The 23704-nt window shown below is 44.3% G+C and overlaps 3 protein-coding genes across 3 annotated transcripts in view; all 3 read left to right on the top strand.

Moving 5' to 3' along the window:
* Window positions 1-19: 19 nt before the first annotated feature.
* Window positions 20-7974, top strand: LOC115187597 (phosphatidylserine synthase 1-like). The gene is made up of 4 exons (XM_029746551.1): window positions 20-464; window positions 1557-1625; window positions 4818-4878; window positions 6096-7974. The coding sequence occupies exons 1-4, from the start codon at window positions 408-410 to the stop codon at window positions 6188-6190; spliced, it is 282 nt and encodes a 93-aa protein (XP_029602411.1). The 5' UTR covers window positions 20-407; the 3' UTR covers window positions 6191-7974.
* Window positions 7975-10868: 2894 nt separating this feature from the next.
* Window positions 10869-12725, top strand: LOC115187756 (E3 ubiquitin-protein ligase NHLRC1). The gene has a single exon (XM_029746780.1). The coding sequence runs from the start codon at window positions 11359-11361 to the stop codon at window positions 12604-12606; it is 1248 nt and encodes a 415-aa protein (XP_029602640.1). The 5' UTR covers window positions 10869-11358; the 3' UTR covers window positions 12607-12725.
* A 1074-nt stretch (window positions 12726-13799) lies between these two features.
* The window catches only part of kif13a (kinesin family member 13A), a 193686-nt gene continuing 183781 nt past the window's right edge, over window positions 13800-23704 (top strand). The window contains exons 1-2 of the mRNA XM_029746847.1: window positions 13800-14535; window positions 14901-14994. Coding sequence (XP_029602707.1) covers window positions 14475-14535; window positions 14901-14994 — 155 coding nt within the window. The 5' untranslated portion in view covers window positions 13800-14474. The remainder of the gene's footprint in view (window positions 14536-14900; window positions 14995-23704) is intronic.

Raw genomic sequence — 23704 nt, 5'->3', positions numbered from 1 at the left:
ATCGTACTTATTCCCTCCAGCTCCCACTACAGTAAAGGCTGTTGGCAATGTTAACATCTGACCATGTAGATGGGCTGGTTTCATGTTTCCATGGGCCTCAGCTTACCTCTCTCTGTCACATTCTCTCTGCGTCTCTCACCCCCTCACCCTCCTCTCCCTCACTCTGTCATGTCACCACCCAGCCGGGTGACAGGTGTCATAGTCTGCATCCCAACAGGAACCCTATTCCCTTTATAGTGCACTACTTTAGACCAGGTTATCCACCATGGAGGGAATAGGGAGCCATTTGGGACACAGCTATAGCTGGCTGATTACCCAGCAGCCTTAGCTGTAGTGTGTGACGTCTGTGTCTCTGACATCACAGGGCCATAGCGTTCCTGGAGGCCTTGGCGTGTATAAAGTTTGGAATGGAGCTGTTCTCCAAGACCCAGGTCCTCTATGTGCTGGTGTGGCTGCTGTGTGTGGTAAGAATGGTCTCCACACCGCTGTCATGTTTTACTATGTACATAAACAAACCAGTCTCCACACCACTGTCATGTTTTACTATGTACATAAACAAACCAGTCTCCACACAGCTGTCATGTTTTACTATGTACATAAACAAACCAGTCTCCACACCGCTGTCATGTTTTACTATGTACATAAACAAACCAGTCTCCACACAGCTGTCCTGTCCAAGTAGTTTTACTATGTACATAAACAAACCAGTCTCCACACAGCTGTCATGTCCAAGTAGTTTTACTATGTACATAAACAAACCAGTCTCCACACAGCTGTCCTGTCCAAGTAGTTTTACTATGTACATAAACAAACCAGTCTCCACACAGCTGTCATGTTTTACTATGTACATAAACAAACCAGTCTCCACACAGTTGTTCAGGTCTCTAAAAGTACATATCACTATTTATGTTAGCAGACCAGTCCGTTTCTAGTCATAGTTAATGTACCATAAATGGCTTAGTCATCGTTAAGCGCACGTGACTGTTGGACCAACCTACCAGGGCTGTAGTTGTCCTAGTATTTGGTATTGACAGGATAACATACCAGGGCTGTAGTTGTCCTAGTATTTGGTATTGACAGGATAACATACCAGGGCTGTAGTTGTCCTAGTATTTGGTATTGACAGGATAACATACCAGGGCTGTAGTTGTCCTAGTATTTGGTATTGACAGGATAACATACCAGGGCTGTAGTTGTCCTAGTATTTGGTATTGATAGGATAACATACCAGGGCTGTAGTTGTCCTAGTATTTGGTATTAGATGGTGACAGGATAACAGTCTACTAGTTTATCTATGGCATGTCAATGTGTTTTCATTTTGTGGCTGACATGTTGGCTATATGAGGGACTACTTGACGTTGGTGTATTCAGTCCATTGCATTCAGTCCCCCCCCCCCCTCCCCCCTATGTATTCATAGATATATCTATCTCTATCTATATGTACATTTTTGTATTTTATGTTTTGACTATTGTTTCAACCAATTTCCCTCTAGGACAATAAAGCTGAAACTTGACCTTGAACTGACTGTCCTTAACTCTGTCTCCTCTCCTCCCAGGCCTTAATCACATTCCTGTGTCTGTATGGGATGGTGTGGTATGCAGAGATCTATGGCCCCAAAGAGAAGGTATGCCGACATACCAGGCTAGATATGAACTACACCTCGTTGACTACAGGATGGTCCTGCTGCAACCATTCTCCATATACATGCACCTTTATTCATTGCTTAGAACACTTGTCCCTGGAACTGTGACTATCCCAGGCCATTTAGAACACATGTCCCTGGAACTGTGACTATCCCAGGCCATTTAGAACGCATGTCCCTGGAACTGTGACTATCCCAGGCCATTTAGAACGCATGTCCCTGGAACTGTGACTATCCCAGGCCATTTAGAACGCATGTCCCTGGAACTGTGACTATCCCAGGCCATTTAGAACGCATGTCCCTGGAACTGTGACTATCCCAGGCCATTTAGAACGCATGTCCCTGGAACTGTGACTATCCCAGGCCATTTAGAACGCACGTCCCTGGAACTGTGACTATCCCAGGCCATTTAGAACGCACGTCCCTGGAACTGTGACTATCCCAGGCCATTTAGAACGCACGTCCCTGGAACTGTGACTATCCCAGGCCATTTAGAACGCACGTCCCTGGAACTGTGACTATCCCAGGCCATTTAGAACGCACGTCCCTGGAACTGTGACTATCCCAGGCCATTTAGAACGCACGTCCCTGGAACTGTGACTATCCCAGGCCATTTAGAACGCACGTCCCTGGAACTGTGACTATCCCAGGCCATTTAGAACGCAGGTCCCTGGAACTGTGACTATCCCAGGCCATTTAGAACGCATGTCCCTGGAACTGTGACTATCCCAGGCCATTTAGAACACATGTCCCTGGAACTGTGACTATCCCAGGCCATGACAGGCACTAGTAGTGTCTTGTTGTCATTGTTCAGCAGCTCTTTATTCTGTAGAAACTGAAAGAGTGCCACCAGCTGGTGGTGGACTCTGATAGAGGTGCCGCTTTAGATGGACTGTAGGTGTAACTGTCCTGGGGTCCTTGTTGGAGGACGTAGAACGAGCAGCAGGAGACAGGGACACAATCCACACTTTATTACCACACACCAGACAGACATGTTACATTACCACACATGGCGAACAGGAAGAGGAGACTAGTAGTGTACGGGATAGTGTTGTATTGGTTTCCTGGAATGCAATAGAAGAAACAGTGAGTTCCAAAAGTATTGGGACAGTGACACATTTTTGTTCTGTACTCCAGAACTTTGGATTATGAAATGATCGAATGACTGAGGTTGAAGGTCAGATTGTCAGCTTTAATTTGAGGGTATTTTCATCTGAATCGGGTGACTCGTTAAAAAGGTACAGCACTTTTTGTACATAGTCCCCCCCATTTTAGGGGAACAAAAGTATTGGGACAAATTCACTTATGTGTATTAAAGTAATCAAAAGTTTACCATTTGGTCCCATATTCATAGCACACAATGACCACATCATGCTTGTGACTTGGTTGGATGCTACCATGATTACGGATAATCTTGAACAGATCGAAAATAATGATGAGTGAGAAAGTCGGACGCTAAAATATCATACCCCCAACACATGCTAACCTCTCACCATTACAATAACAGGGGAGGTTAGCATTTTATATCATACCCTCAAGACATGCTAACCTCTCACCATTACAATAACAGGGGAGGTTAGCATTTTATATCATACCCCCAAGACATGCTAACCTCTCACCATTACAATAACAGGGGAGGTTAGCATTTTATATCATACCCCCAAGACATGCTAACCTCTCACCATTACAATAACAGGGGAGGTTAGCATTTTATATCATACCCCCAAGACATGCTAACCTCTAACCATTACAATAACAGGGGAGGTTAGCATTTTTATATCATACCCCCAAGACATGCTAACCTCTAACCATTACAATAACAGGGGAGGTTAGCATTTTTATATCATACCCCCAAGACATGCTAACCTCTCACTCACCATTACAATAACAGGGGAGGTTAGCATTTTATATCATACCCCCAAGACATGCTAACCTCTCACCATTACAATAACAGGGGAGGTTAGCATTTTATATCGTACCCCCAAGACATGCTAACCTCTCACCATTACAATAACAGGGGAGGTTAGCATTTTATATCATACCCCCAAGACATGCTAACCTCTCACCATTACAATAACAGGGGAGGTTAGCATTTTATATCGTACCCCCAAGACATGCTAACCTCTCACCATTACAATAACAGGGGAGGTTAGCATTTTATATCATACCCCCAAGACATGCTAACCTCTCACCATTACAATAACAGGGGAGGTTAGCATTTTATTTTTTGTGGGGGGGTTGATAGATATATCTAACTTAGTTTTCTTAATTGAGCGACTAAGATTACTGCAAAAACGTCTAAATTAATTACAGATTTCTTGAGTTTCTTAGATTAATTCAGACTATTTTGAGGCATCTGGCTACGGCATCTCAAGATGGACAAACGGTAGTATTGCTGTATTTCAAGTGAAGGTCTTTTTAAGGGAGTATCTGAGCACACTCGTTCAGTTTGCCTAGCCAAGTTTGCTGCCGCCTAAAGTCCCAGGGCCAGAGAGAGGGTTTGAGAGAGTTCTCTGAGAAATACTCATAGCCAACTGGAAGGCTTTTCTACAGAAACCATGATTTGTGTAGAATGTTGTTTAACCCTCATTTTTACCGCGCTGTGAATGGCAGTTTCCACACCTGTGTTTTTAGAGAACTAGCTGACTCACTTTGTAGTTTAGTCTTCAGGGAAAATGACTTGTGGTTCATCTGTAGAGAATATGACAGGATGTCACAGCTTTTCATCTGTAGAGAATATGACAGGATGTCACAGCTTTTCATCTGTAGAGAATATGACAGGATGTCACAGCTTTTCATCTGTAGAGAATATGACAGGATGTCACAGCTTTTCATCTGTAGAGAATATGACAGGATGTCACAGCTTTCATCTGTAGAGAATATGACATGATGTCACAGCTTTTCATCTGTAGAGAATATGACAGGATGTCAGTTTTTCATCTGTAGATCATTAGCCTTGTTTTCACTCCAGTGACTTTGGTATAGTCCCAAATGGCACCCTACTCCCTATATAGCCTAGTGCACTACTTTTCACCAGGACTCTAGTGCACTATACAGTATAGGGGGAGGATGCCATTTGGGGCTCCTGCCTGTGGCTGGATGTGTTGGCTGTGTAGCGTTCCCTCAGCCATATGTCACTGACATGTCTGTTCTGACCCCTCCTGTGTTTTACAGAGCTACTCTGAATGTGAGGACAGCAACTACAATGAGGACTTTGTGTCAGAACAAGGGAAAGGTAACTATGGTGTTTCTTCATCCTCTTGGGTTAAACACATGCAGGTGATTATGAATGGCTTTCATATGTAATATGCCATTTTTTGTTATTTATGCCTCCTATTGTTGGGTAACTTGAGTTTCATCCAATCTGAGACTGGGAGGGTTGAGTGTAAATATAGTTAGGTAGTAGTCTGACCTCTAGTGCTTGACTGTAAATATAGTTAGGTAGTAGTCTGACCTCTAGTGGTTGACTGGGAGGGTTGACTGTAAATATAGTTAGGTAGTAGTCTGACCTCTAGTGGTTGACTGGGAGGGTTGAGTGTAAATATAGTTAGGTAGTAGTCTGACCTCTAGTGCTTGACTGTAAATATAGTTAGGTAGTAGTCTGACCTCTAGTGGTTGACTGGGAGGATTGAGTGTAAATATAGTTAGGTAGTAGTCTGACCTCTAGTGGTTGACTGGGAGGGTTGAGTGTAAATATAGTTAGGTAGTAGTCTGACCTCTAGTGGTTGACTGGGAGGATTGAGTGTAAATATAGTTAGGTAGTAGTCTGACCTCTAGTGGTTGACTGGGAGGGTTGAGTGTAAATTTAGTTGGGTAGTTGTCTGACCTCTAGTGGTTGACTGTAAATATAGTTAGGTAGTAGTCTGACCTCTAGTGGTTGACTGGGAGGGTTGAGTGTAAATATAGTTAGGTAGTAGTCTGACCTCTAGTGGTTGACTGGGAGGGTTGAGTGTAAATATAGTTAGGTAGTAGTCTGACCTCTACTGGTTTGATTGGGGAACTCTTATCCAATGGAAACACACCTCTACTTTCAACTATGTTCAACCATCAAAATGTATCATCCATTAGAGATGTCTTTGTGAATTGTTCAACACAGACACAATATTAAAACAATGAGAATCTTTCCCTCACTCACTCTGTTCTTTGGCTATGCCTAATTGTTGAGTATGACTTTATGATGGTGCACTGTCTCTATATTTAGACATCTTGGTTGCGTCTCAAACGGCATCCTCTTCCCGCTACAGTGCACAGTACCCATAGTGCTCTGGTCAAAATGAGTGCACTCTATAGGCAATAGGGTGCCATTTAGGACGCAGTCAATATCTTTTTACTGTTTTATATTGTATGACATCACATTTGATGTGTTTTCTAGATATGTACCAATATGTTCTAATACACCTGAACCTAATCCTAAACTTAAACCTTATCTAATCCTAAACTTAAACCTTGCAGGAGAACTGCATTCTGAGGGTGAGGCTCCTCCCACCAGGCAGCGTGGGCGGAGCTCAGGGAAGAACAAATCCACCAATGGGCTGGGGAAGAAGTAATGCTAGCCCTGCCACCCAGGGTGGAGTCCCGCCCTCTTCTCCTGTCAGAACCCTGGATCACAGAGGAAGAGGTGCATGTTGGGAGAGACGGAAGAGAAAGGATAGACAACACTTTCCCTGTGCATTTTAACGTACGGAGAAGCACCCATCCATAAGAGGGGAGAGTGGGCCCAGGTTAGAGGCATGGTCAGTGGACAGGATAGACAGACACCATGTCCATGCAGGGTTGTAGAGGAAGGAGAGAGGGGATGTGTGGCCTATAGATCAGAGAACCACAGATACCTACTGGTGGTTGACACGGTCAGAGCTCTTACCTACCCTACTGCTGATCAGTTTGTGTGTGTCTGCATAAGCATGTGTGTGTGATGGCAATATTGCTTCTCCTCAGTCAGAGCAGAAGAATGCATGTTCCATTGTACAGGAGTTGGTAAACTACTGTGATTGGAGAACTACATTTATCCTATACCATATATATTTCATGTGCTTCAGCCCATTGAATTAGGAATTAGAATACTACAATGGTTATGAACCTTATGATGGTATACAGGCTGTCAGCCATTTTGGTCAGGGAGTTGGTCCACCATGGTTAGCCAGTGCTGTGGTAAGATATTGTGTAAAATAATGAATTGGAAGAATTTGTCTGCAGTGTATGTTTGTTAGCTAGCTCACCGGACAGCTTTTAGAGGAATGATTCAATTCATTTGTCAAGTTAACTGTCAATATGCCAACATTCCATTCAAACAGTCCATACGCTGGCTGGTTGGACTTCAGCTAGTTGTAAATGCAACAAGTTGGCTATTGATATTGTATCATAGTGGCACTCAGTTCTCCAAGAAAACAACAACAATTTTGACATCTATGGTCGGTTTACATATATTATAGAGGCTATATTAGAATGTGTATAAACTGTTTATAATTATGACTATTTTAGATTGACGATTACATTAGACATTTCTGATATCACATGCCTTTTATTTTCCTGTAGAAGTCAAATCAGGATTATGCCTCTACTGCCATTCATTCCAGTTAGACTGGTTTGGATTTCTCCCTGACCAATATGGCTTCCATTATTCACCCTATTCTGGAAATGTGAGGGTTTATGACATAGCCCCCCCCCCCAATCAGACTACTGTATGTAAATGGTACCCTATTCTTTATGTAGTGCACTAAGATTGACCAGACCCCAGTCCAATGTACTGCACTAAGAAGACAATAGGGTGCCATTTGGGAAGCAGACATTATATAGCTGTGTAATATCCCAGAAGTTGGACTCGTGTGTTGACTACTGTCTTGGAAGGCTGTTGTTATTCTCTGCTCCATCAGGCCAACTCTTCATCAGTTTTCATATTTGTAAGTGTTCACCATTTTTGGTTTTATGACTTGAACAAAGAGAGGAATGTGAAGAGGCCATATGTATCAACCATCTGAGTAGGAGTGCTGATCTAGGATCAGGTCACCCCCGTCAATGTAACCGTACTCATTATGCTCTAAAATACTCAAACTGATCCTAGACCAGCACTCTACTGTCGGAGTAGAGATGCTTGGTACATATGGCACCAGGATTTTAATGCAAAGCTGCTTTGGCATGGAAGGACGGATGTTTTAGAATTTTTTTGTGTTTGACCTCCTGGGTCAAAACATTGGCTTTGTGCTCCACCAGCTCCGTACGAGCTGTTGACTTCCGTTGTTTTGGAGATGCCGTACATTTACTGTAATGTTTTGTTTTGCGTGTTTTGTGAAATCATCGTCATGACCTTTGTGTGATTATTATGTGACGTCCAAAATGGCACCCTATTCCCTGTATAGTGCACTACCTTTGACCAGAGTCCTATGGGCCCTGGTTGAAAAGTAGTGCACTATAAAGGGATTTTGATGCCATTTAGGATGCAGCCTTCCTCACCCTTCACATCCGGGCTGCTGTCTTTTTACAGTAAATGACGAGGCTAGTCGGTCATAGTTGGCGCTTGGTCTGTCTGTGCAGGCAGGTAGCTTTGTTTTACTACGATGTGGACGCTCTCGTTATCACCTTCATGGCATTTAGCATGGCTAAGTGTGGAAATGGATCTGAGTGTCTGAGGGACTGGGGGATGCTACAGATTTACTACAGTAGTAGTGAAAACAAATGCTCTTTGCGTCACTGTCACACCACATCAGTAAGCCAGTATTCACACCATGTCTTTTTTCAGTGTTGCTGTAAACGTTTTTAATTCAACGCCTTTGTGCCTGTATGTATGTAGTCTTGTTCTTTTTTACACTTCACACTTTTTTGCAGTTTGTATTCAGCCTACTACATTTCTCCTTGAGTTCTTATTCCAGTGTTCTATTGATGATTATAAACTGGGTGGTTAGAGCCCTGAATGCTGATTGGCTGACAGCCGTGCTATATCAGACCGTATACCACAGGTATAATTACGTTGGTAACCAGTTTTTAATAGCAATAAGGCACCTCAGGGGGGTTGAGGTATATGGCCCCTATACCACGGCTAAGGGCTGTGTCCAGGCACCTTGTTGCGTCGTGCTTAAGAACAGCCCTTAGCCGTGGTATATTGGCCTTATATCACACCCCCTTGGGCCTTATTGCTTAAGTAAAGGTTTGTCAGTCACTGGGTCTGGTCAATACTCTTGGAATGCATCCATCCTTCCGCCATAGCTCCCTTGGAGTAAACGCTGTTCTGACATAACTGTCTTTTTAAGCTACTTTTTTTTGCATACAAGATTGCATATAATTACTGAGAAATGTGGTTTGACGAATGGAGTTTAGCGATGGCACTCTGAGCTCTTATCACTCGTCCAGTTGTCAGATAAGTGAATATTTCGAGGGAGGATAAAAGGGTGCATTTTAGAAGTATTCAACCATAGCCATCATCTCAACAGAAATATTTCTCTCATGTGAATCTCCGCCCCTGACACTCACCCCCAGGTAGCATGGACCAGACTCCCTGGCTCTATACAATACGGCACGTTGTTTCTGGAAGGAAGAGGACAGTTTGCCAAAACAATCCCTCTCGAAAAGGAGACTTGTGTTTTGTTTGTTTTTTCACTCTGAATTAATAAAACTTTATTAAAAATGTTTTGTATTTCCTCTTGAATTGTCTTGTAGACTATATGTGTATGTCTCATTAGAAATACCTTGTGCTGTGTTAATGAGGTTAAAACCTATAGCCTTTGTATAAAGGCCTTTGTTATGTGTTCTTATCCATTCTCTCTAACTCCCCTTGTGACTCAGGGTACAGAGTTGAAAAGGTTAATAGGGCTGAATGATTGTAATGTATAGTGGAATGCATCCTGGTTTGCCACGCATGGTGAGTCCAAAATATTGAGCTATTTACACAAGAATTATACAACACATTGGGACCCTACTTTGGGTTCCTCCAAACACCAAAGCTGTATTTTTGTTATCCAGGGTACAGTATCTGCATACAGGCCTAATCACTAAGTATAAAGCACTACAGTTAATAGCTTGTCCAACTCCAGGTATTTATTTTAACTTGCTTGCCACTGTCCAATTAGGCCCTTGGGTCGACAAAACCGGAGTCTCGTGGCGATGAAGTAGCTTGGCCAGCACTCAAGTGAGATTGGTTTTTGGGTTGCTGAGATTAGTCCAGTAGAAGAGGTGTAATTACCTGGATTGACCTCTGGAGGGGGGTCTGCTCTCTAGCAGGAGAGGGAAGTGGGCCTGCTCTGGAGCCTGGAGCTGTCCTTCCTCACCACTCAACCAACCTGTCCCAAACGGCACCCTAGTCCCTATACAGTGCACCACTTTTGACCAGGGCCCATTGGGTGCCGGTCAGAGGTAGTGCACTATATAGGGAGTAGGGTGCCATTTGAGAAGCAGCCAGAGGGATCCGATTTCACTCGTTCGGCACACCAGGGAACAGACAGACAGAAATAGCCTCCATGTTCTGATTTATAAAGAGATAGATATCAAACTGTTAATTGATGCTGCTGCCAAGTCAGGAAGAAGTTAAAGCGATGACTTTGACGATAGACTAGAAATGACAGGATGATGGTTTTGAAGTCACACAGAGTAATGTGGAGAAACTAGCAGAGGGCCCTCTAAATCACTGAGTACTTGTGTCCATTCTGACAAACAGAAGTCCTTTCAGAAGCTACCCATTACCATCCAGACTAGTGTTAAAGTTTTACTGCATGGCTCAGAGATTCCACAAGTCACTGAATTGTTCCTCAGACCTGTGTGACACCTCTTTCCACTAGAGGGCAGCAGAGGGCCTCAGAGTGAGCCTGCCCACTGCGTCACAAAGTCACATGACAGCCTAGGCCTACAGGAGGCCAGTGCTCTCAGACTTTCAAAATGTCACTGGTGTTGTGTTTTACTCTCTCTGTCTCTTTCCTCCTCTCTCTTTCCCTCTCTGACTTTCAACATATTTTCTCCGTGTTTTCTCCAAAATACTTTCCAGCCGTAGCAGACTGCAGCAGAGCTGACACTGTGACTGCCGTTGGGTAAAGAGACTGCAGCAGAGCTGACACTGTGACTGCCGTTGGGTAAAGAGACTGCAGCAGAGCTGACACTGTGACTGCGTTGGGTAAAGAGACTGCAGCAGAGCTGACACTGTGACTGCCGTTGGGTAAAGAGACTGCAGCAGAGCTGACACTGTGACTGCCGTTGGTCGCTCTGGATAAGAGCGTCTGCTAAATGACGTAAATGTAAATGTTGGGTAAAGAGACTGCAGCAGAGCTGACACTGTGACTGCCGTTGGGTAAAGAGACTGCAGCAGAGCTGACACTGTGACTGCCGTTGGGTAAAGAGACTGCAGCAGAGCTGACACTGTGACTGCCGTTGGATAAAGAGACTGCTGCAGAGCTGACACTGTGACTGCCGTTGGGTAAAGAGACTGCAGCAGAGCTGACACTGTGACTGCCGTTGGGTAAAGAGACTGCAGCAGAGCTGACACTGTGACTGCCGTTGGGTAAAGAGACTGCAGCAGAGCTGACACTGTGACTGCCGTTGGGTAAAGAGACTGCAGCAGAGCTGACACTGTGACTGCCGTTGGGTAAAGAGACTGCAGCAGAGCTGACACTGTGACTGCGTTGGATAAAGAGACTGCAGCAGAGCTGACACTGTGACTGCCGTTGGGTAAAGAGACTGCAGCAGAGCTGACACTGTGACTGCCGTTGGGTAAAGTAAAAGAGAGGATATCTACACTATTATGGCTGATGTTCCTGTTCCTCCTTCCTCACTGAGAACAGAGGGGATCCTCCTGAGAGAGATCCACGTCAACCTGCTGGAGTGTAAAGTCTGCTTCGAGAAGTATAACCCACGGCAGAAGGAACGCCGGCCTCAGAACCTGTCCTGCGGCCATGTACTCTGTCTGGAATGTGTCCGGGTGCTCTCCCACCCCGTCCTCAAGAAGCTTGAGTGCCCTTTCTGCCGGCAGCTGTGTGACGTTGACAGCACCTCCCACTGCCAGGCGCTGACAGACCTCCAGGATCTTCTGCTCTCCCGCTCCCCCAGGTCACCTGTCCCTCATCGGGTCAGAGGAGGCAGCGGCTGGGTCGGAGGTCTGGGCTCTGGAGCTCTGCGACTTCGCTCAGCCTTCGGGGGCTGGGGGTCCCTGATCAACCCCACGGGGGTGGCCGTGTTCGGGTCCTCTGGGACCATGGTGGTGGTGCACGATGGAGAAAGGAGGGTGGTGGTATTCGGGCCTCAGGGCAGGCGGCTGCACGGGTTCGGGCGGAGGGGTCGCGGCAACGGGGAGGTGTGTCACCCGGTGGATGTGGCGGTGACTCCCAGCGGGTATGTGGTTGTGACGGATGCCGGTGACAGTGCAGTGAAAGTGTTCACCACCAGGGGGAGTTTTGTTCTGGCGGTGTGGGACTCCTTCCAGACGCCCTGGGGGGTGGACGTGGACAGCTGTGGACATATCCTTGTCACTGACATCCAGGCCGGCACGCTCTCCCAGGTTGTGGTGGACTTTGCCCGTGGCGTGACTCTGATGAACCGAGCGGTCATAACCGACCTCCAGCGGCCCAAGGCAGTGGCCTGCTGTCGGGTGACCGGGAACATCGCCCTGGTGGAGACACTGGGGCTCACAACCACACAACCTCCAAATGGCCCCCGGCCTACCAGACTGACAATATTCAACAAAGACTTTAACATGCTCTCTCAGATAGACAGCTTTACTCTGAGCCTGGGGGCCTCAGTGTGGCCCTGCATGTCTGCCGTGGCCTTTGACAGGGCCGGGGATGTGATGGTGATAGACTCCCAGCGTGGGTTGATTTGGAGTTTGGGAAAGCTCCAGAACGGCCCGGTCCTAACCCCCCTGGTCAGTGAAGACTTGGTTCGCCCGGTGGGGCTGGTCACCACAGCACAGAACACGCTGATTGTTTTAGACAGTGGAGACCATGCAGTGAAGATGTATTCAGTTCACTCGGATTCTATTCTAGTCCGAAAATGATGTAGGAAGAGTTAGCTGTCTGGCTGACTTGTATTGTGAAAAAATACATAAACAAAATGCATAATGACTGGTGATTCCACCTGTTGTGATGTAACACAATAAAATCCAGATAAAAATTATACAAATGTTTTAAGAGGATTTTTTGAGTGTGAACAGCACTGGTAATAACAGGTGAATAATTACATGATAATGACATGTGGATAATGACATGATAATGACATGTGGATAATAACATGGTAATGACATGTGGATAATAACATGGTAATGACATGTGGATAACAACATGGTAATGACATGTGGATAATAACATGGTAATGACAGGTGGATAACAACATGGTAATGACAGGTGGATAACGACATGGTCATGACAGGTGGATAACAACATGGTAATGACAGGTGGATAACAACATGGTAATGACAGGTGGATAACGACATGGTAATGACAGGTGGATAACAACATGGTAATGACAGGTGGATAACAACATGGTAATGACAGGTGGATAATAACATGATAATGACAGGTGGATAATGACATGGTAATGACAGGTGGATAATAACATGGTAATGACAGGTGGATAATGTTATGGTAATGACAGGTGCATAATAACATGGTCATGACAGGTGGATAATTACTTCTGAGATTTGCAAATAAACTAGGCCTACTAATTGTAAACTGTACTGTGATTACACTGACTGCACCTATGTCATTACATATTTTAGGAACATTTAAGGAACATTGCTCATCTCTGGTTATGTTTTCATTGACAGCTTGGTGCTAATTAGACAATACATTTAATTGCATTAATCTTTATTTATCCAGGAAGTCCCATTGAGGTCAGAAGATCTATTTTACAAGGGAGACCTTGTAAGGTTAATTTATTTCATTTATAATGACGTCTATTTGTTTGAACGCTTTTGGAGGTATTTAGATTTAGATTCTAACTAATATCTGAGTCTTTAAAGGAAATTAAGTTCATGTATATATAATTTGATATACAGAAGAATATACATAACTGTCTTATGATTTATATTATCTTGTTTGATATTGTAAATGTAATTGTTGTTTTGGAGGTCATTTGCACATTTTCTGTTTCATTCACTACGAACCAAACTGATCCAAACGGAACGCAACCTGAATTTGTCCAATTGAAACTCTCGTTTTCATTGTAAAACTTTTTCCGTTTGGAGTAAACGGTTTCCTTTGCAAAACGTTTTGGACTAATGATTATAGTCCTGGTGTATCGACTAAGTAGGCTAAGCTATCCGGTCCAGTCCCAGACAGAAAGCATATTTGATGGGCATCAGTAAAAGTTTAGTCACTTCAGGCCACTGATGAGGAGGGCTACTATCTCCTCCTCTTCTTCTTCTTCTTACATATTTTACACAGTCTGCATTTCACATTTCACAATATCTTGGAACTCCATAAACGCGTGCATTGATACTGTTTCCGACTTTTCCCGATCACCCATGCTGGGTTTCCCAATATTGGCCAGTTCGGTTCGGGTTATGAGAAATCCTTTTTGTTGTTGCATAGCCTTAAGGCACCGCAGGATTTCCAGCAGCCAGAGAACTGCTCCCACTTGAAGATGGCGGTTGTGATGCTGTCTGGGACCGGAGCACAGTGCTGGAGCTGCATAGGACGCTAACTTGATGGATATAAAGACAATGTTCACTTTTTATTTTCTCAGTCTTCTGGACTGGACTCTTCTGGGATTGTGTTATTAGGACATACGCACACGTTCAACACCGGCTGAAAGTGGAGTGAAAGTGGTGTTTTCGGGGCCGGGGACAGCTAGACGGCTAGCCATAGCCTGCGCATAGCTTGCTAGCTAACACATTGATGGTAGTCCAGGGTGGGAGGACAGTGGATGAAAATGTCGGATACCAAGGTAAAAGTTGCAGTCAGAGTCCGACCCATGAACCGGAGAGGTAAGTTAACAGAACTGAAAAATAACCCGAATTCAGCGAACGTTCCAGTTGTATTTAATACGTGCCAACTAGTTTTTGTTTTTAGTCCCCCTTCTTTAGCCTTTTATCCCAAATAGATGTTTTGCTGCAGATAGAAAGTTAGTAACCAGGTCCTCTAGCCCAATGACAGGCTGCTTATATGTGGCTAGTGTACCGTTAGCTAGCTACCGCTAATCTTAAATAAGGGCAAATAAATCCAACAGGCCAAGTGTCAGTCAGATGGAGTTTAAGTAGATACATCATTAGGCTAACTAGCTAGCTACTTTGATTAGAAATGGATGGAAACTTTCTCAACAAGACAGACATCTTTGCTCTGAACTCTGCAGAAACGGAACTGCATACGAAATGTGTGGTGGATATGGAGGATAACCAAACTGTTCTGCATCCACCACCTTCAAACAATAAAGGAGAAAACAGCAGGTAAAAACACATTTACAGTTATTCAACATTGTGATCTGTCTTTATTATATATTGTTTGTGCCTGTGGCCCATTTGAAGAACGTCTTCTTTTATTTGTGGTGTGACATTATTATTTAGGGAGCGTCTCAAGCCCTGTCCTGCGAGGCACCAACTTTTCCCAGTTAACTTGATGGATATAAAGACAATGTTCACTTTTTATTTTCTCAGTCTTCTGGACTGGACTCTTCTGGGATTGTGTTATTAGGACATACGCACACTTTCAACACCGGCTGAAACTGGACTGAAAGTAGACTTTTGGAGAGTTTTCCCGGGAAGTTTTTCAAGCTTTAAAACAGTAAAAAATAAATTAATCGTCACTGTGTAATTTCAAATAAAATATGTTTTTCTCCCCGGGATGAAACGCTCACTTGTTCTTTCACCTCGCGGCGCGGCAGGGTTAGTACTATCCGGGATCCATGGGACGTCCCTATCCTAACCCAGGGTAAACTCGGTCCTCGGGACCCCAAGGGCTGCACGTGTGGGTCTTTTGCCCAACCACTACACAGCCGTTTCAAATAATCAACTAATCACAAGTGTTGATCATTTGAATTTGTTGTGTAGTGTTAGGGCAAATACTAAAACGTGCACCCCTTGGGGTCCCGAGGACCGAGTTTGGGAAACGCTGCCTAACATAACCCTTACCTTAACACTAAACATACACCTTACCTAACCCTTACCTTAACGCTAAACATACCCCTTACCTAACCCTTACCTTAACCCTAAACATACCCCTTACCTAACCCTTACCTTAACGCTAAACATACCCCTTACCTAACCCTTACCTTAACCCTAAACATACCCCTTACCTAACCCTTACCTTAACGCTAAACATACCCCTTACCTAACCCTTACCTTAACCCTAAACATACCCCTTACCTAACCCTTACCTTAACGCTAAACATACCCCTTACCTAACCCTTACCTTAACGCTAAACATAACCCTTACCTAACCCTTACCTTAACCCTAAACATACCCCTTACCTAACCCTTACCTTAACCCTAAACATACCCCTTACCTAACCCTTACCTTAACCCTAAACATACCCCTTACCTAACCCTTACCTTAACGCTAACATACCCCTTACCTAACCCTTACCTTAACCCTAAACATACCCCTTACCTAACCCTACCTTAACCCTAAACATACCCCTTACCTAACCCTTACCTTAACCCTAAACATACCCCTTACCTAACCCTTACCTTAACCCTAAACATACCCCTTACCTAACCCTTACCTTAACGCTAAACATAACCCTTACCTTAACGCTAACATACCCCTTACCTAACCCTTACCTTAACCCTAAACATACCCCTTACCTAACCCTTACCTTAACGCTAAACATACCCCTTACCTAACCCTTACCTTAACGCTAAACATACCCCTTACCTAACCCTTACCTTAACGCTAAACATACCCCTTACCTAACCCTTACCTTAACGCTAAACATACCCCTTACCTAACCCTTACCTTAACCCTAAACATACCCCTTACCTACCCTTACCTTAACCCTAAACATACCCCTTACCTAACCCTTACCTTAACCCTAAACATACCCTTACCTAACCCTTACCTTAACCCTAAACATACCCCTTACCTAACCCTTACCTTAACGCTAAACATACCCCTTACCTAACCCTTACCTTAACCCTAACATACCCCTTACCTAACCCTTACCTTAACCCTAAACATACCCCTTACCTAACCCTTACCTTAACCCTAAACATACCCCTTACCTAACCCTTACCTTAACCCTAAACATACCCCTTACCTAACCCTTACCTTAACGCTAAACATACCCCTTACCTAACCCTTACCTTAACCCTAAACATACCCCTTACCTAACCCTTACCTTAACCCTAAACATACCCCTTACCTAACCCTTACCTTAACCCTAAACATACCCCTTACCTAACCCTTACCTTAACCCTAAACATACCCCTTACCTAACCCTTACCTTAACCCTAAACATACCCCTTACCTAACCCTTACCTTAACCCTAAACATACCCCTTACCTAACCCTTACCTTAACGCTAAACATACCCCTTACCTAACCCTTACCTTAACCCTAAACATACCCCTTACCTAACCCTTACCTTAACCCTAAACATACCCCTTACCTAACCCTTACCTTAACCCTAAACATACCCCTTACCTAACCCTTACCTTAACGCTAAACATACCCCTTACCTAACCCTTACCTTAACGCTAAACATACCCCTTACCTAACCCTTACCTTAACGCTAAACATACCCCTTACCTAACCCTTACCTTAACGCTAAACATACCCCTTACCTAACCCTTACCTTAACGCTAAACATACCCCTTACCTAACCCTTACCTTAACGCTAAACATACCCCTTACCTAACCCTTACCTTAACGCTAAACATACCCCTTACCTTAACCCTAAACATACCCCTTACCTTAACCCTAAACATACCCCTTACCTAACCCTTACCTTAACCCTAAACATACCCCTTACCTAACCCTTACCTTAACCCTAAACATACCCCTTACCTAACCCTTACCTTAACCCTAACATACCCCTTACCTAACCCTTACCTTAACCCTAAACATACCCCTTACCTAACCCTTACCTTAACCCTAAACATACCCCTTACCTAACCCTTACCTTAACCCTAAACATACCCCTTACCTAACCCTTACCTTAACCCTAAACATACCCCTTACCTAACCCTTACCTTAACCCTAAACATACCCCTTACCTAACCCTTACCTTAAACCTAAACATACCCCTTACCTAACCCTTACCTTAACCCTAAACATACCCCTTACCTAACCCTTACCTTAACCCTAAACATACCCCTTACCTAACCCTTACCTTAACGCTAAACATACCCCTTACCTAACCCTTACCTTAACCCTAAACATACCCCTTACCTAACCCTTACCTTAACCCTAAACATACCCCTTACCTAACCCTTACCTTAACGCTAAACATACCCCTTACCTAACCCTTACCTTAACCCTAAACATACCCCTTACCTAACCCTTACCTTAACGCCTAAACATACCCCTTACCTAACCCTTACCTTAACGCTAAACATACCCCTTACCTAACCCTTACCTTAACCCTAAACATACCCCTTACCTAACCCTTACCTTAACCCTAAACATACCCCTTACCTAACCCTTACCTTAACGCTAAACATACCCCTTACCTAACCCTTACCTTAACCCTAAACATACCCCTTACCTAACCCTTACCTTAACCCTAAACATACCCCTTACCTAACCCTTACCTTAACCCTAAACATACCCTTACCTAACCCTTACCTAACCCTAAACATACCCCTTACCTAACCCTTACCTTAACCCTAAACATACCCCTTACCTAACCCTTACCTTAACCCTAAACATACCCCTTACCTAACCCTTACCTTAACGCTAAACATACCCCTTACCTAACCCTTACCTTAACGCTAAACATACCCCTTACCTAACCCTTACCTTAACCCCTAAACATACCCCTTACCTACCCTTACCTTAACCCTAACATACCCCTTACCTAACCCTTACCTTAACGCTAAACATACCCCTTACCTAACCCTTACCTTAACCCTAAACATACCCCTTACCTAACCCTTACCTTAACGCTAAACATACCCCTTACCTAACCCTTACCTAACCCTTACCTTAACCCTAAACATACCCCTTACCTAACCCTTACCTTAACCCTAAACATACCCCTTACCTAACCCTTACCTTAACGCTAAACATACCCCTTACCTAACCCTTACCTTAACCCTAAAAATACCCCTTACCTAACCTTACCTTAACACTAAACATACCCCTTACCTAACCCTTACCTTAACCCTAAACATACCCCTTACCTAACCCTTACCTAACGCTAAACATACCCTTACCTAACCCTTACCTTAACGCTAAACATACCCCTTACCTAACCCTTACCTTAACCCTAAACATACCCCTTACCTAACTCTTACCTTAACCCTAAACATACCCCTTACCTAACCCTTACCTTAACGCTAAACATACCCCTTACCTAACCCTTACCTTAACGCTAAACATACCCCTTACCTAACCCTTACCTTAACGCTAAACATACCCCTTACCTAACCCTTACCTTAACGCTAAACATACCCCTTACCTAACCCTTACCTTAACCCTAAACATACCCCTTACCTAACCCTTACCTTAACGCTAAACATACCCCTTACCTAACCCTTACCTTAACGCTAAACATACCCCTTACCTAACCCTTACCTTAACCCTAAACATACCCCTTACCTAACCCTTACCTTAACGCTAAACATACCCCTTACCTAACCCTTACCTTAACCCTAAACATACCCCTTACCTAACCCTTACCTTAACCCTAAACATACCCCTTACCTAACCCTTACCTTAACGCTAAACATACCCCTTACCTAACCCTTACCTTAACCCTAAACATACCCCTTACCTAACCCTTACCTTAACCCTAAACATACCCCTTACCTAACCCTTACCTTAACCCTAAACATACCCCTTACCTAACCCTTACCTTAACCCTAAACATACCCCTTACCTAACCCTTACCTTAACCCTAAACATACCCCTTACCTAACCCTTACCTTAACGCTAAACATACCCCTTACCTAACCCTTACCTTAACCCTAAACATACCCCTTACCTAACCCTTACCTTAACGCTAAACATACCCCTTACCTAACCCTTACCTTAACGCTAAACATACCCCTTACCTAACCCTTACCTTAACGCTAAACATACCCCTTACCTAACCCTTACCTTAACGCTAAACATACACCTTACCTAACCCTTACCTTAACCCTAAACATACCCCTTACCTAACCCTTACCTTAACCCTAAACATACCCCTTACCTAACCCTTACCTTAACCCTAAACATACCCCTTACCTAACCCTTACCTTAACCCTAAACATACCCCTTACCTAACCCTTACCTTAACCCTAAACATACCCCTTACCTAACCCTTACCTTAACCCTAAACATACCCCTTACCTAACCCTTACCTTAACCCTAAACATACCCCTTACCTAACCCTTACCTTAACCCTAAACATACCCCTTACCTAACCCTTACCTTAACCGTTTCACATTTCAACTTCAATGTGGTGACCTCAGAGTTGGGACGTCTCAAGCACCCCATTTAGACTTCCTCTCGACACTGTCTCTTTAAGAAAGTTTCCTGCAGCGTTGCCCCGCTATAACGCCCTAATAACATCCCATGGACCCGAAGCCTGCTGTTGTAGCTACGCTGTAGCTGATTGAAGTATTTATATTCTGTTGTGATCTCCTAAAAATCAAGCAAGTGAACTAAGATCATTCTATGTTAGATTGTCCAGATGTTTTAATGTCCTGTGGAATCCCCTGCTTCTTTCTTTGAGAATGACGGGGACCTGATCACAACCTTTTCCTCAACAAAGTAATCAACAGCGAACCAACTGCTGGCACTGTGACAAAATTCCAACGCAACAGCCTGTATAAATAGATGCAGCAACTAGAGGCCATCGCTGGCTGAATTACAGCCCTACCTGTTTACTGGACTTGCTGTTTTCCTCATCATCATTTTTTACCATTGTTATGTAAATCATCTACTGAATAATTGTCTACGGGACCTGGAAACATAAATTACGCTAATTAAGCCAATTTCAATATACTATTATATCATATTGTGTCCAACAAAACCGAATTTGTGGTCTCAGTCAGAACCCAAAGCATAATAACTACTCATTCTAGAGCTAAACAATTCCATACCAGCTGACCACCCTTGGCATGACTCTCTCTTCACCATTACTTTTCATGTGAGTTTCACATTTGGTGTTAAAGGGGCTGTGGTTTAGGGATGGACAACTAGTTTAACATGCCATAGTAATTATCCTCCACTTGCTATTGGCTGAGAGGGAGGAAGCATCTTGCATTTTATGCTACGTAAATATTGAAGTTGGTAGCTAACCTTGATTAATTTTTTGAAGGAGTGGTAGTGCCATGCTTTTGGTATTTTTGATGTGTATTGAACAGGAGAGAGAGGTAGAGAGGAAAGGACGGCAGAGAGAGTGTTAAAGCAGTGTGTCAGATACAAACCCATAGTCACAGCTCTACATGGGATCCCGAGGCAGTGGCTAACACCGCTCTACCACCCCAAGCCACTAACCTGGATTATTTCCCCAACGTGTAATCTCAGTAGGCCAGCCTAATGCATACATAGTGTCTATTGGAGTTATATTACGACAGCGTGGTTAAAACAGTGATCATCTGACAGTACATGGAGTGAGAAGGACCATGACTAAAGGAAATCCCTCACACCATATCAACGCACTGGCCTATTATACAGTAGCTAGTATCAACAGTAGCACACAGAGTATCATCCTTCTCCTCAGTAAGACTACTGCCTCCTACCCAGAGGCACATGCTGCTCACAGACAGAAGCTTCATTTCCTAGTTATATGAGGTCAGACAAATACAGAACAACACAGGCCCTATAGTCAAAACTAGTACACTATAGCACCGAGCTGCACCAGCCAGGTAAACTAGTACACTATAGCACCGTGCTGCACCAGCCAGGTAAACTAGTACACTATAGCACTGCGCTGCACCAGCCAGGTAAACTAGTACACTATAGCACCGAGCTGCACCAGCCAGGTAAACTAGTACACTATAGCACCGAGCTGCACCAGCCAGGTAAACTAGTACACTATAGCACCGTGCTGCACCAGCCAGGTAAATTAGTACACTATAGCACCGTGCTGCACCAGCCAGGTAAACTAGTACACTATAGCACCGTGCTGCACCAGCCAGGTAAACTAGTACACTATAGCACCGAGCTGCACCAGCCAGGTAAACTAGTACACTATAGCACCGTGCTGCACCAGCCAGGTAAACTAGTACACTATAGCACCGAGCTGCACCAGCCAGGTAAACTAGTACACTATAGCACCGTGCTGCACCAGCCAGGTAAACTAGTACACTATAGCACCGAGCTGCACCAGCCAGGTAAACTAGTACACTATAGCACTGCACTGCACCAGCCAGGTAAACTAGTACACTATAGCACCGAGATGCACCAGCCAGGTAAACTAGTACACTATAGCACTGTGCTGCACCAGCCAGGTAAACTAGTACACTATAGCACCGAGCTGCACCAGCCAGGTAAACTAGCACACTATAGCACCGTGCTGCACCAGCCAGGTAAACTAGTACACTATAGCACTGTGCTGCACCAGCCAGGTAAACTAGCACACTATAGCACCGAGCTGCACCAGCCAGGTAAACTAGTACACTATAGCACCGAGCTGCACCAGCCAGGTAAACTAGTACACTATAGCACCGTGCTGCACCAGCCAGGTCAACTAGTACACTATAGCACTGCACTGCACCAGCCAGGTAAACTAGTACATTATAGCACCGAGCTGCAACAGCCAGGTAAACTAGTACACTACAGCACCGAGCTGCACCAGCCAGGTAAACTAGTACACTATAGCACCGTGCTGCACCAGCCAGGTAAACTAGTACACTATAGCACCGAGCTGCACCAGCCAGGTAAACTAGTACACTATAGCACCGAGCTGCACCAGCCAGGTAAACTAGTACACTATAGCACCGAGCTGCACCAGCCAGGTAAACTAGTACACTATAGCACCGAGCTGCACCAGCCAGGTAAACTAGTACACTATAGCACTGCGCTGCACCAGCCAGGTAAACTAGTACACTATAGCACCGTGCTGCACCAGCCAGGTAAACTAGTACACTATAGCACCGTGCTGTACCAGCCAGGTAAACTAGTACACTATAGGACCGAGCTGCACCAGCCAGGTAAACTAGTACACTATAGCACCGAGCTGCACCAGCCAGGTAAACTAGCACACTATAGCACCGAGCTGCACCAGCCAGGTAAACTAGCACACTATAGCACCGTGCTGCACCAGCCAGGTAAACTAGTAAACAGACAGGTAAGCATCCTCTCATGTTTCACATGCTGGGAGTGAGTGTACAACCCAGTCTCCACCCCAAATTGCACCCTATTCCCTATATGGTGCATTATATATGGAACAAGGTTCCATTTGGTATGCTCCCTGGGTCTCTCTGTCTCTCTATGAAGCTTTATCAACAGTCGGTCAGGAAACAGGAGAACGAGGGGAAGTGGATCAGCAGAAAGTAAGAACCTCTGTTTTAAAAGGCCCGGTGTGGCCGGTGTCTGAGGTGCCAAAGAGGAGAGCTTAAGCCAATTTTTTAATTTTTTATTTTTAGTAGATGCACTTCCACGTTCCACCACAACGTGACTTTCTAAAGGGAAACCATATAATATGGCCAAGACAGACATAAACAGCCATCCGTCTAAACACACATCAGACTGGAGGGAAATATGCATCTGGCTCTCACGTTTTTCTCCCTATGTTTTGTTCCTTAGTTATGGTGAGGGATATAATCAACCAACCTATCTATCTATCATACTGTATCTAACCTATCTATCATACTGTATCTAACCTATCTATCATACTGTATCTAACCTATCTATCATACTGTATCTAACCTATCTGACATACTGTATCTAACCTATCTATCATACTGTATCTAACCTATATATCATACTGTATCTAACCTATCTATCATACTGTATCTAACCAATCTATCATACTGTATCTAACATATATATCATACTGTATCTA

The sequence above is a fragment of the Salmo trutta genome, unplaced genomic scaffold, assembly GCF_901001165.1.
Source record: "Salmo trutta unplaced genomic scaffold, fSalTru1.1, whole genome shotgun sequence".
NCBI lineage: Eukaryota > Metazoa > Chordata > Actinopteri > Salmoniformes > Salmonidae > Salmo > Salmo trutta.
Note: the sequence above shows the minus strand (reverse complement) of the source record. Positions and strands in the feature narration are given on the sequence as shown.

Excerpts from the sequence above, each read along its gene's own strand:
- LOC115187597 (XM_029746551.1), top strand. The coding sequence starts at position 408 with ATGGAGCTGTTCTCCAAGACCCAGGTCCTCTATGTGCTGGTGTGGCTG. Across the intron at positions 465-1,556 it reads TGGTGTGGCTGCTGTGTGTG|GCCTTAATCACATTCCTGTG; the intron begins GTAAGAATGGTC and ends CTCTCCTCCCAG. Across the intron at positions 1,626-4,817 it reads TCTATGGCCCCAAAGAGAAG|AGCTACTCTGAATGTGAGGA; the intron begins GTATGCCGACAT and ends TGTGTTTTACAG.
- LOC115187756 (XM_029746780.1), top strand. The coding sequence starts at position 11,359 with ATGGCTGATGTTCCTGTTCCTCCTTCCTCACTGAGAACAGAGGGGATC.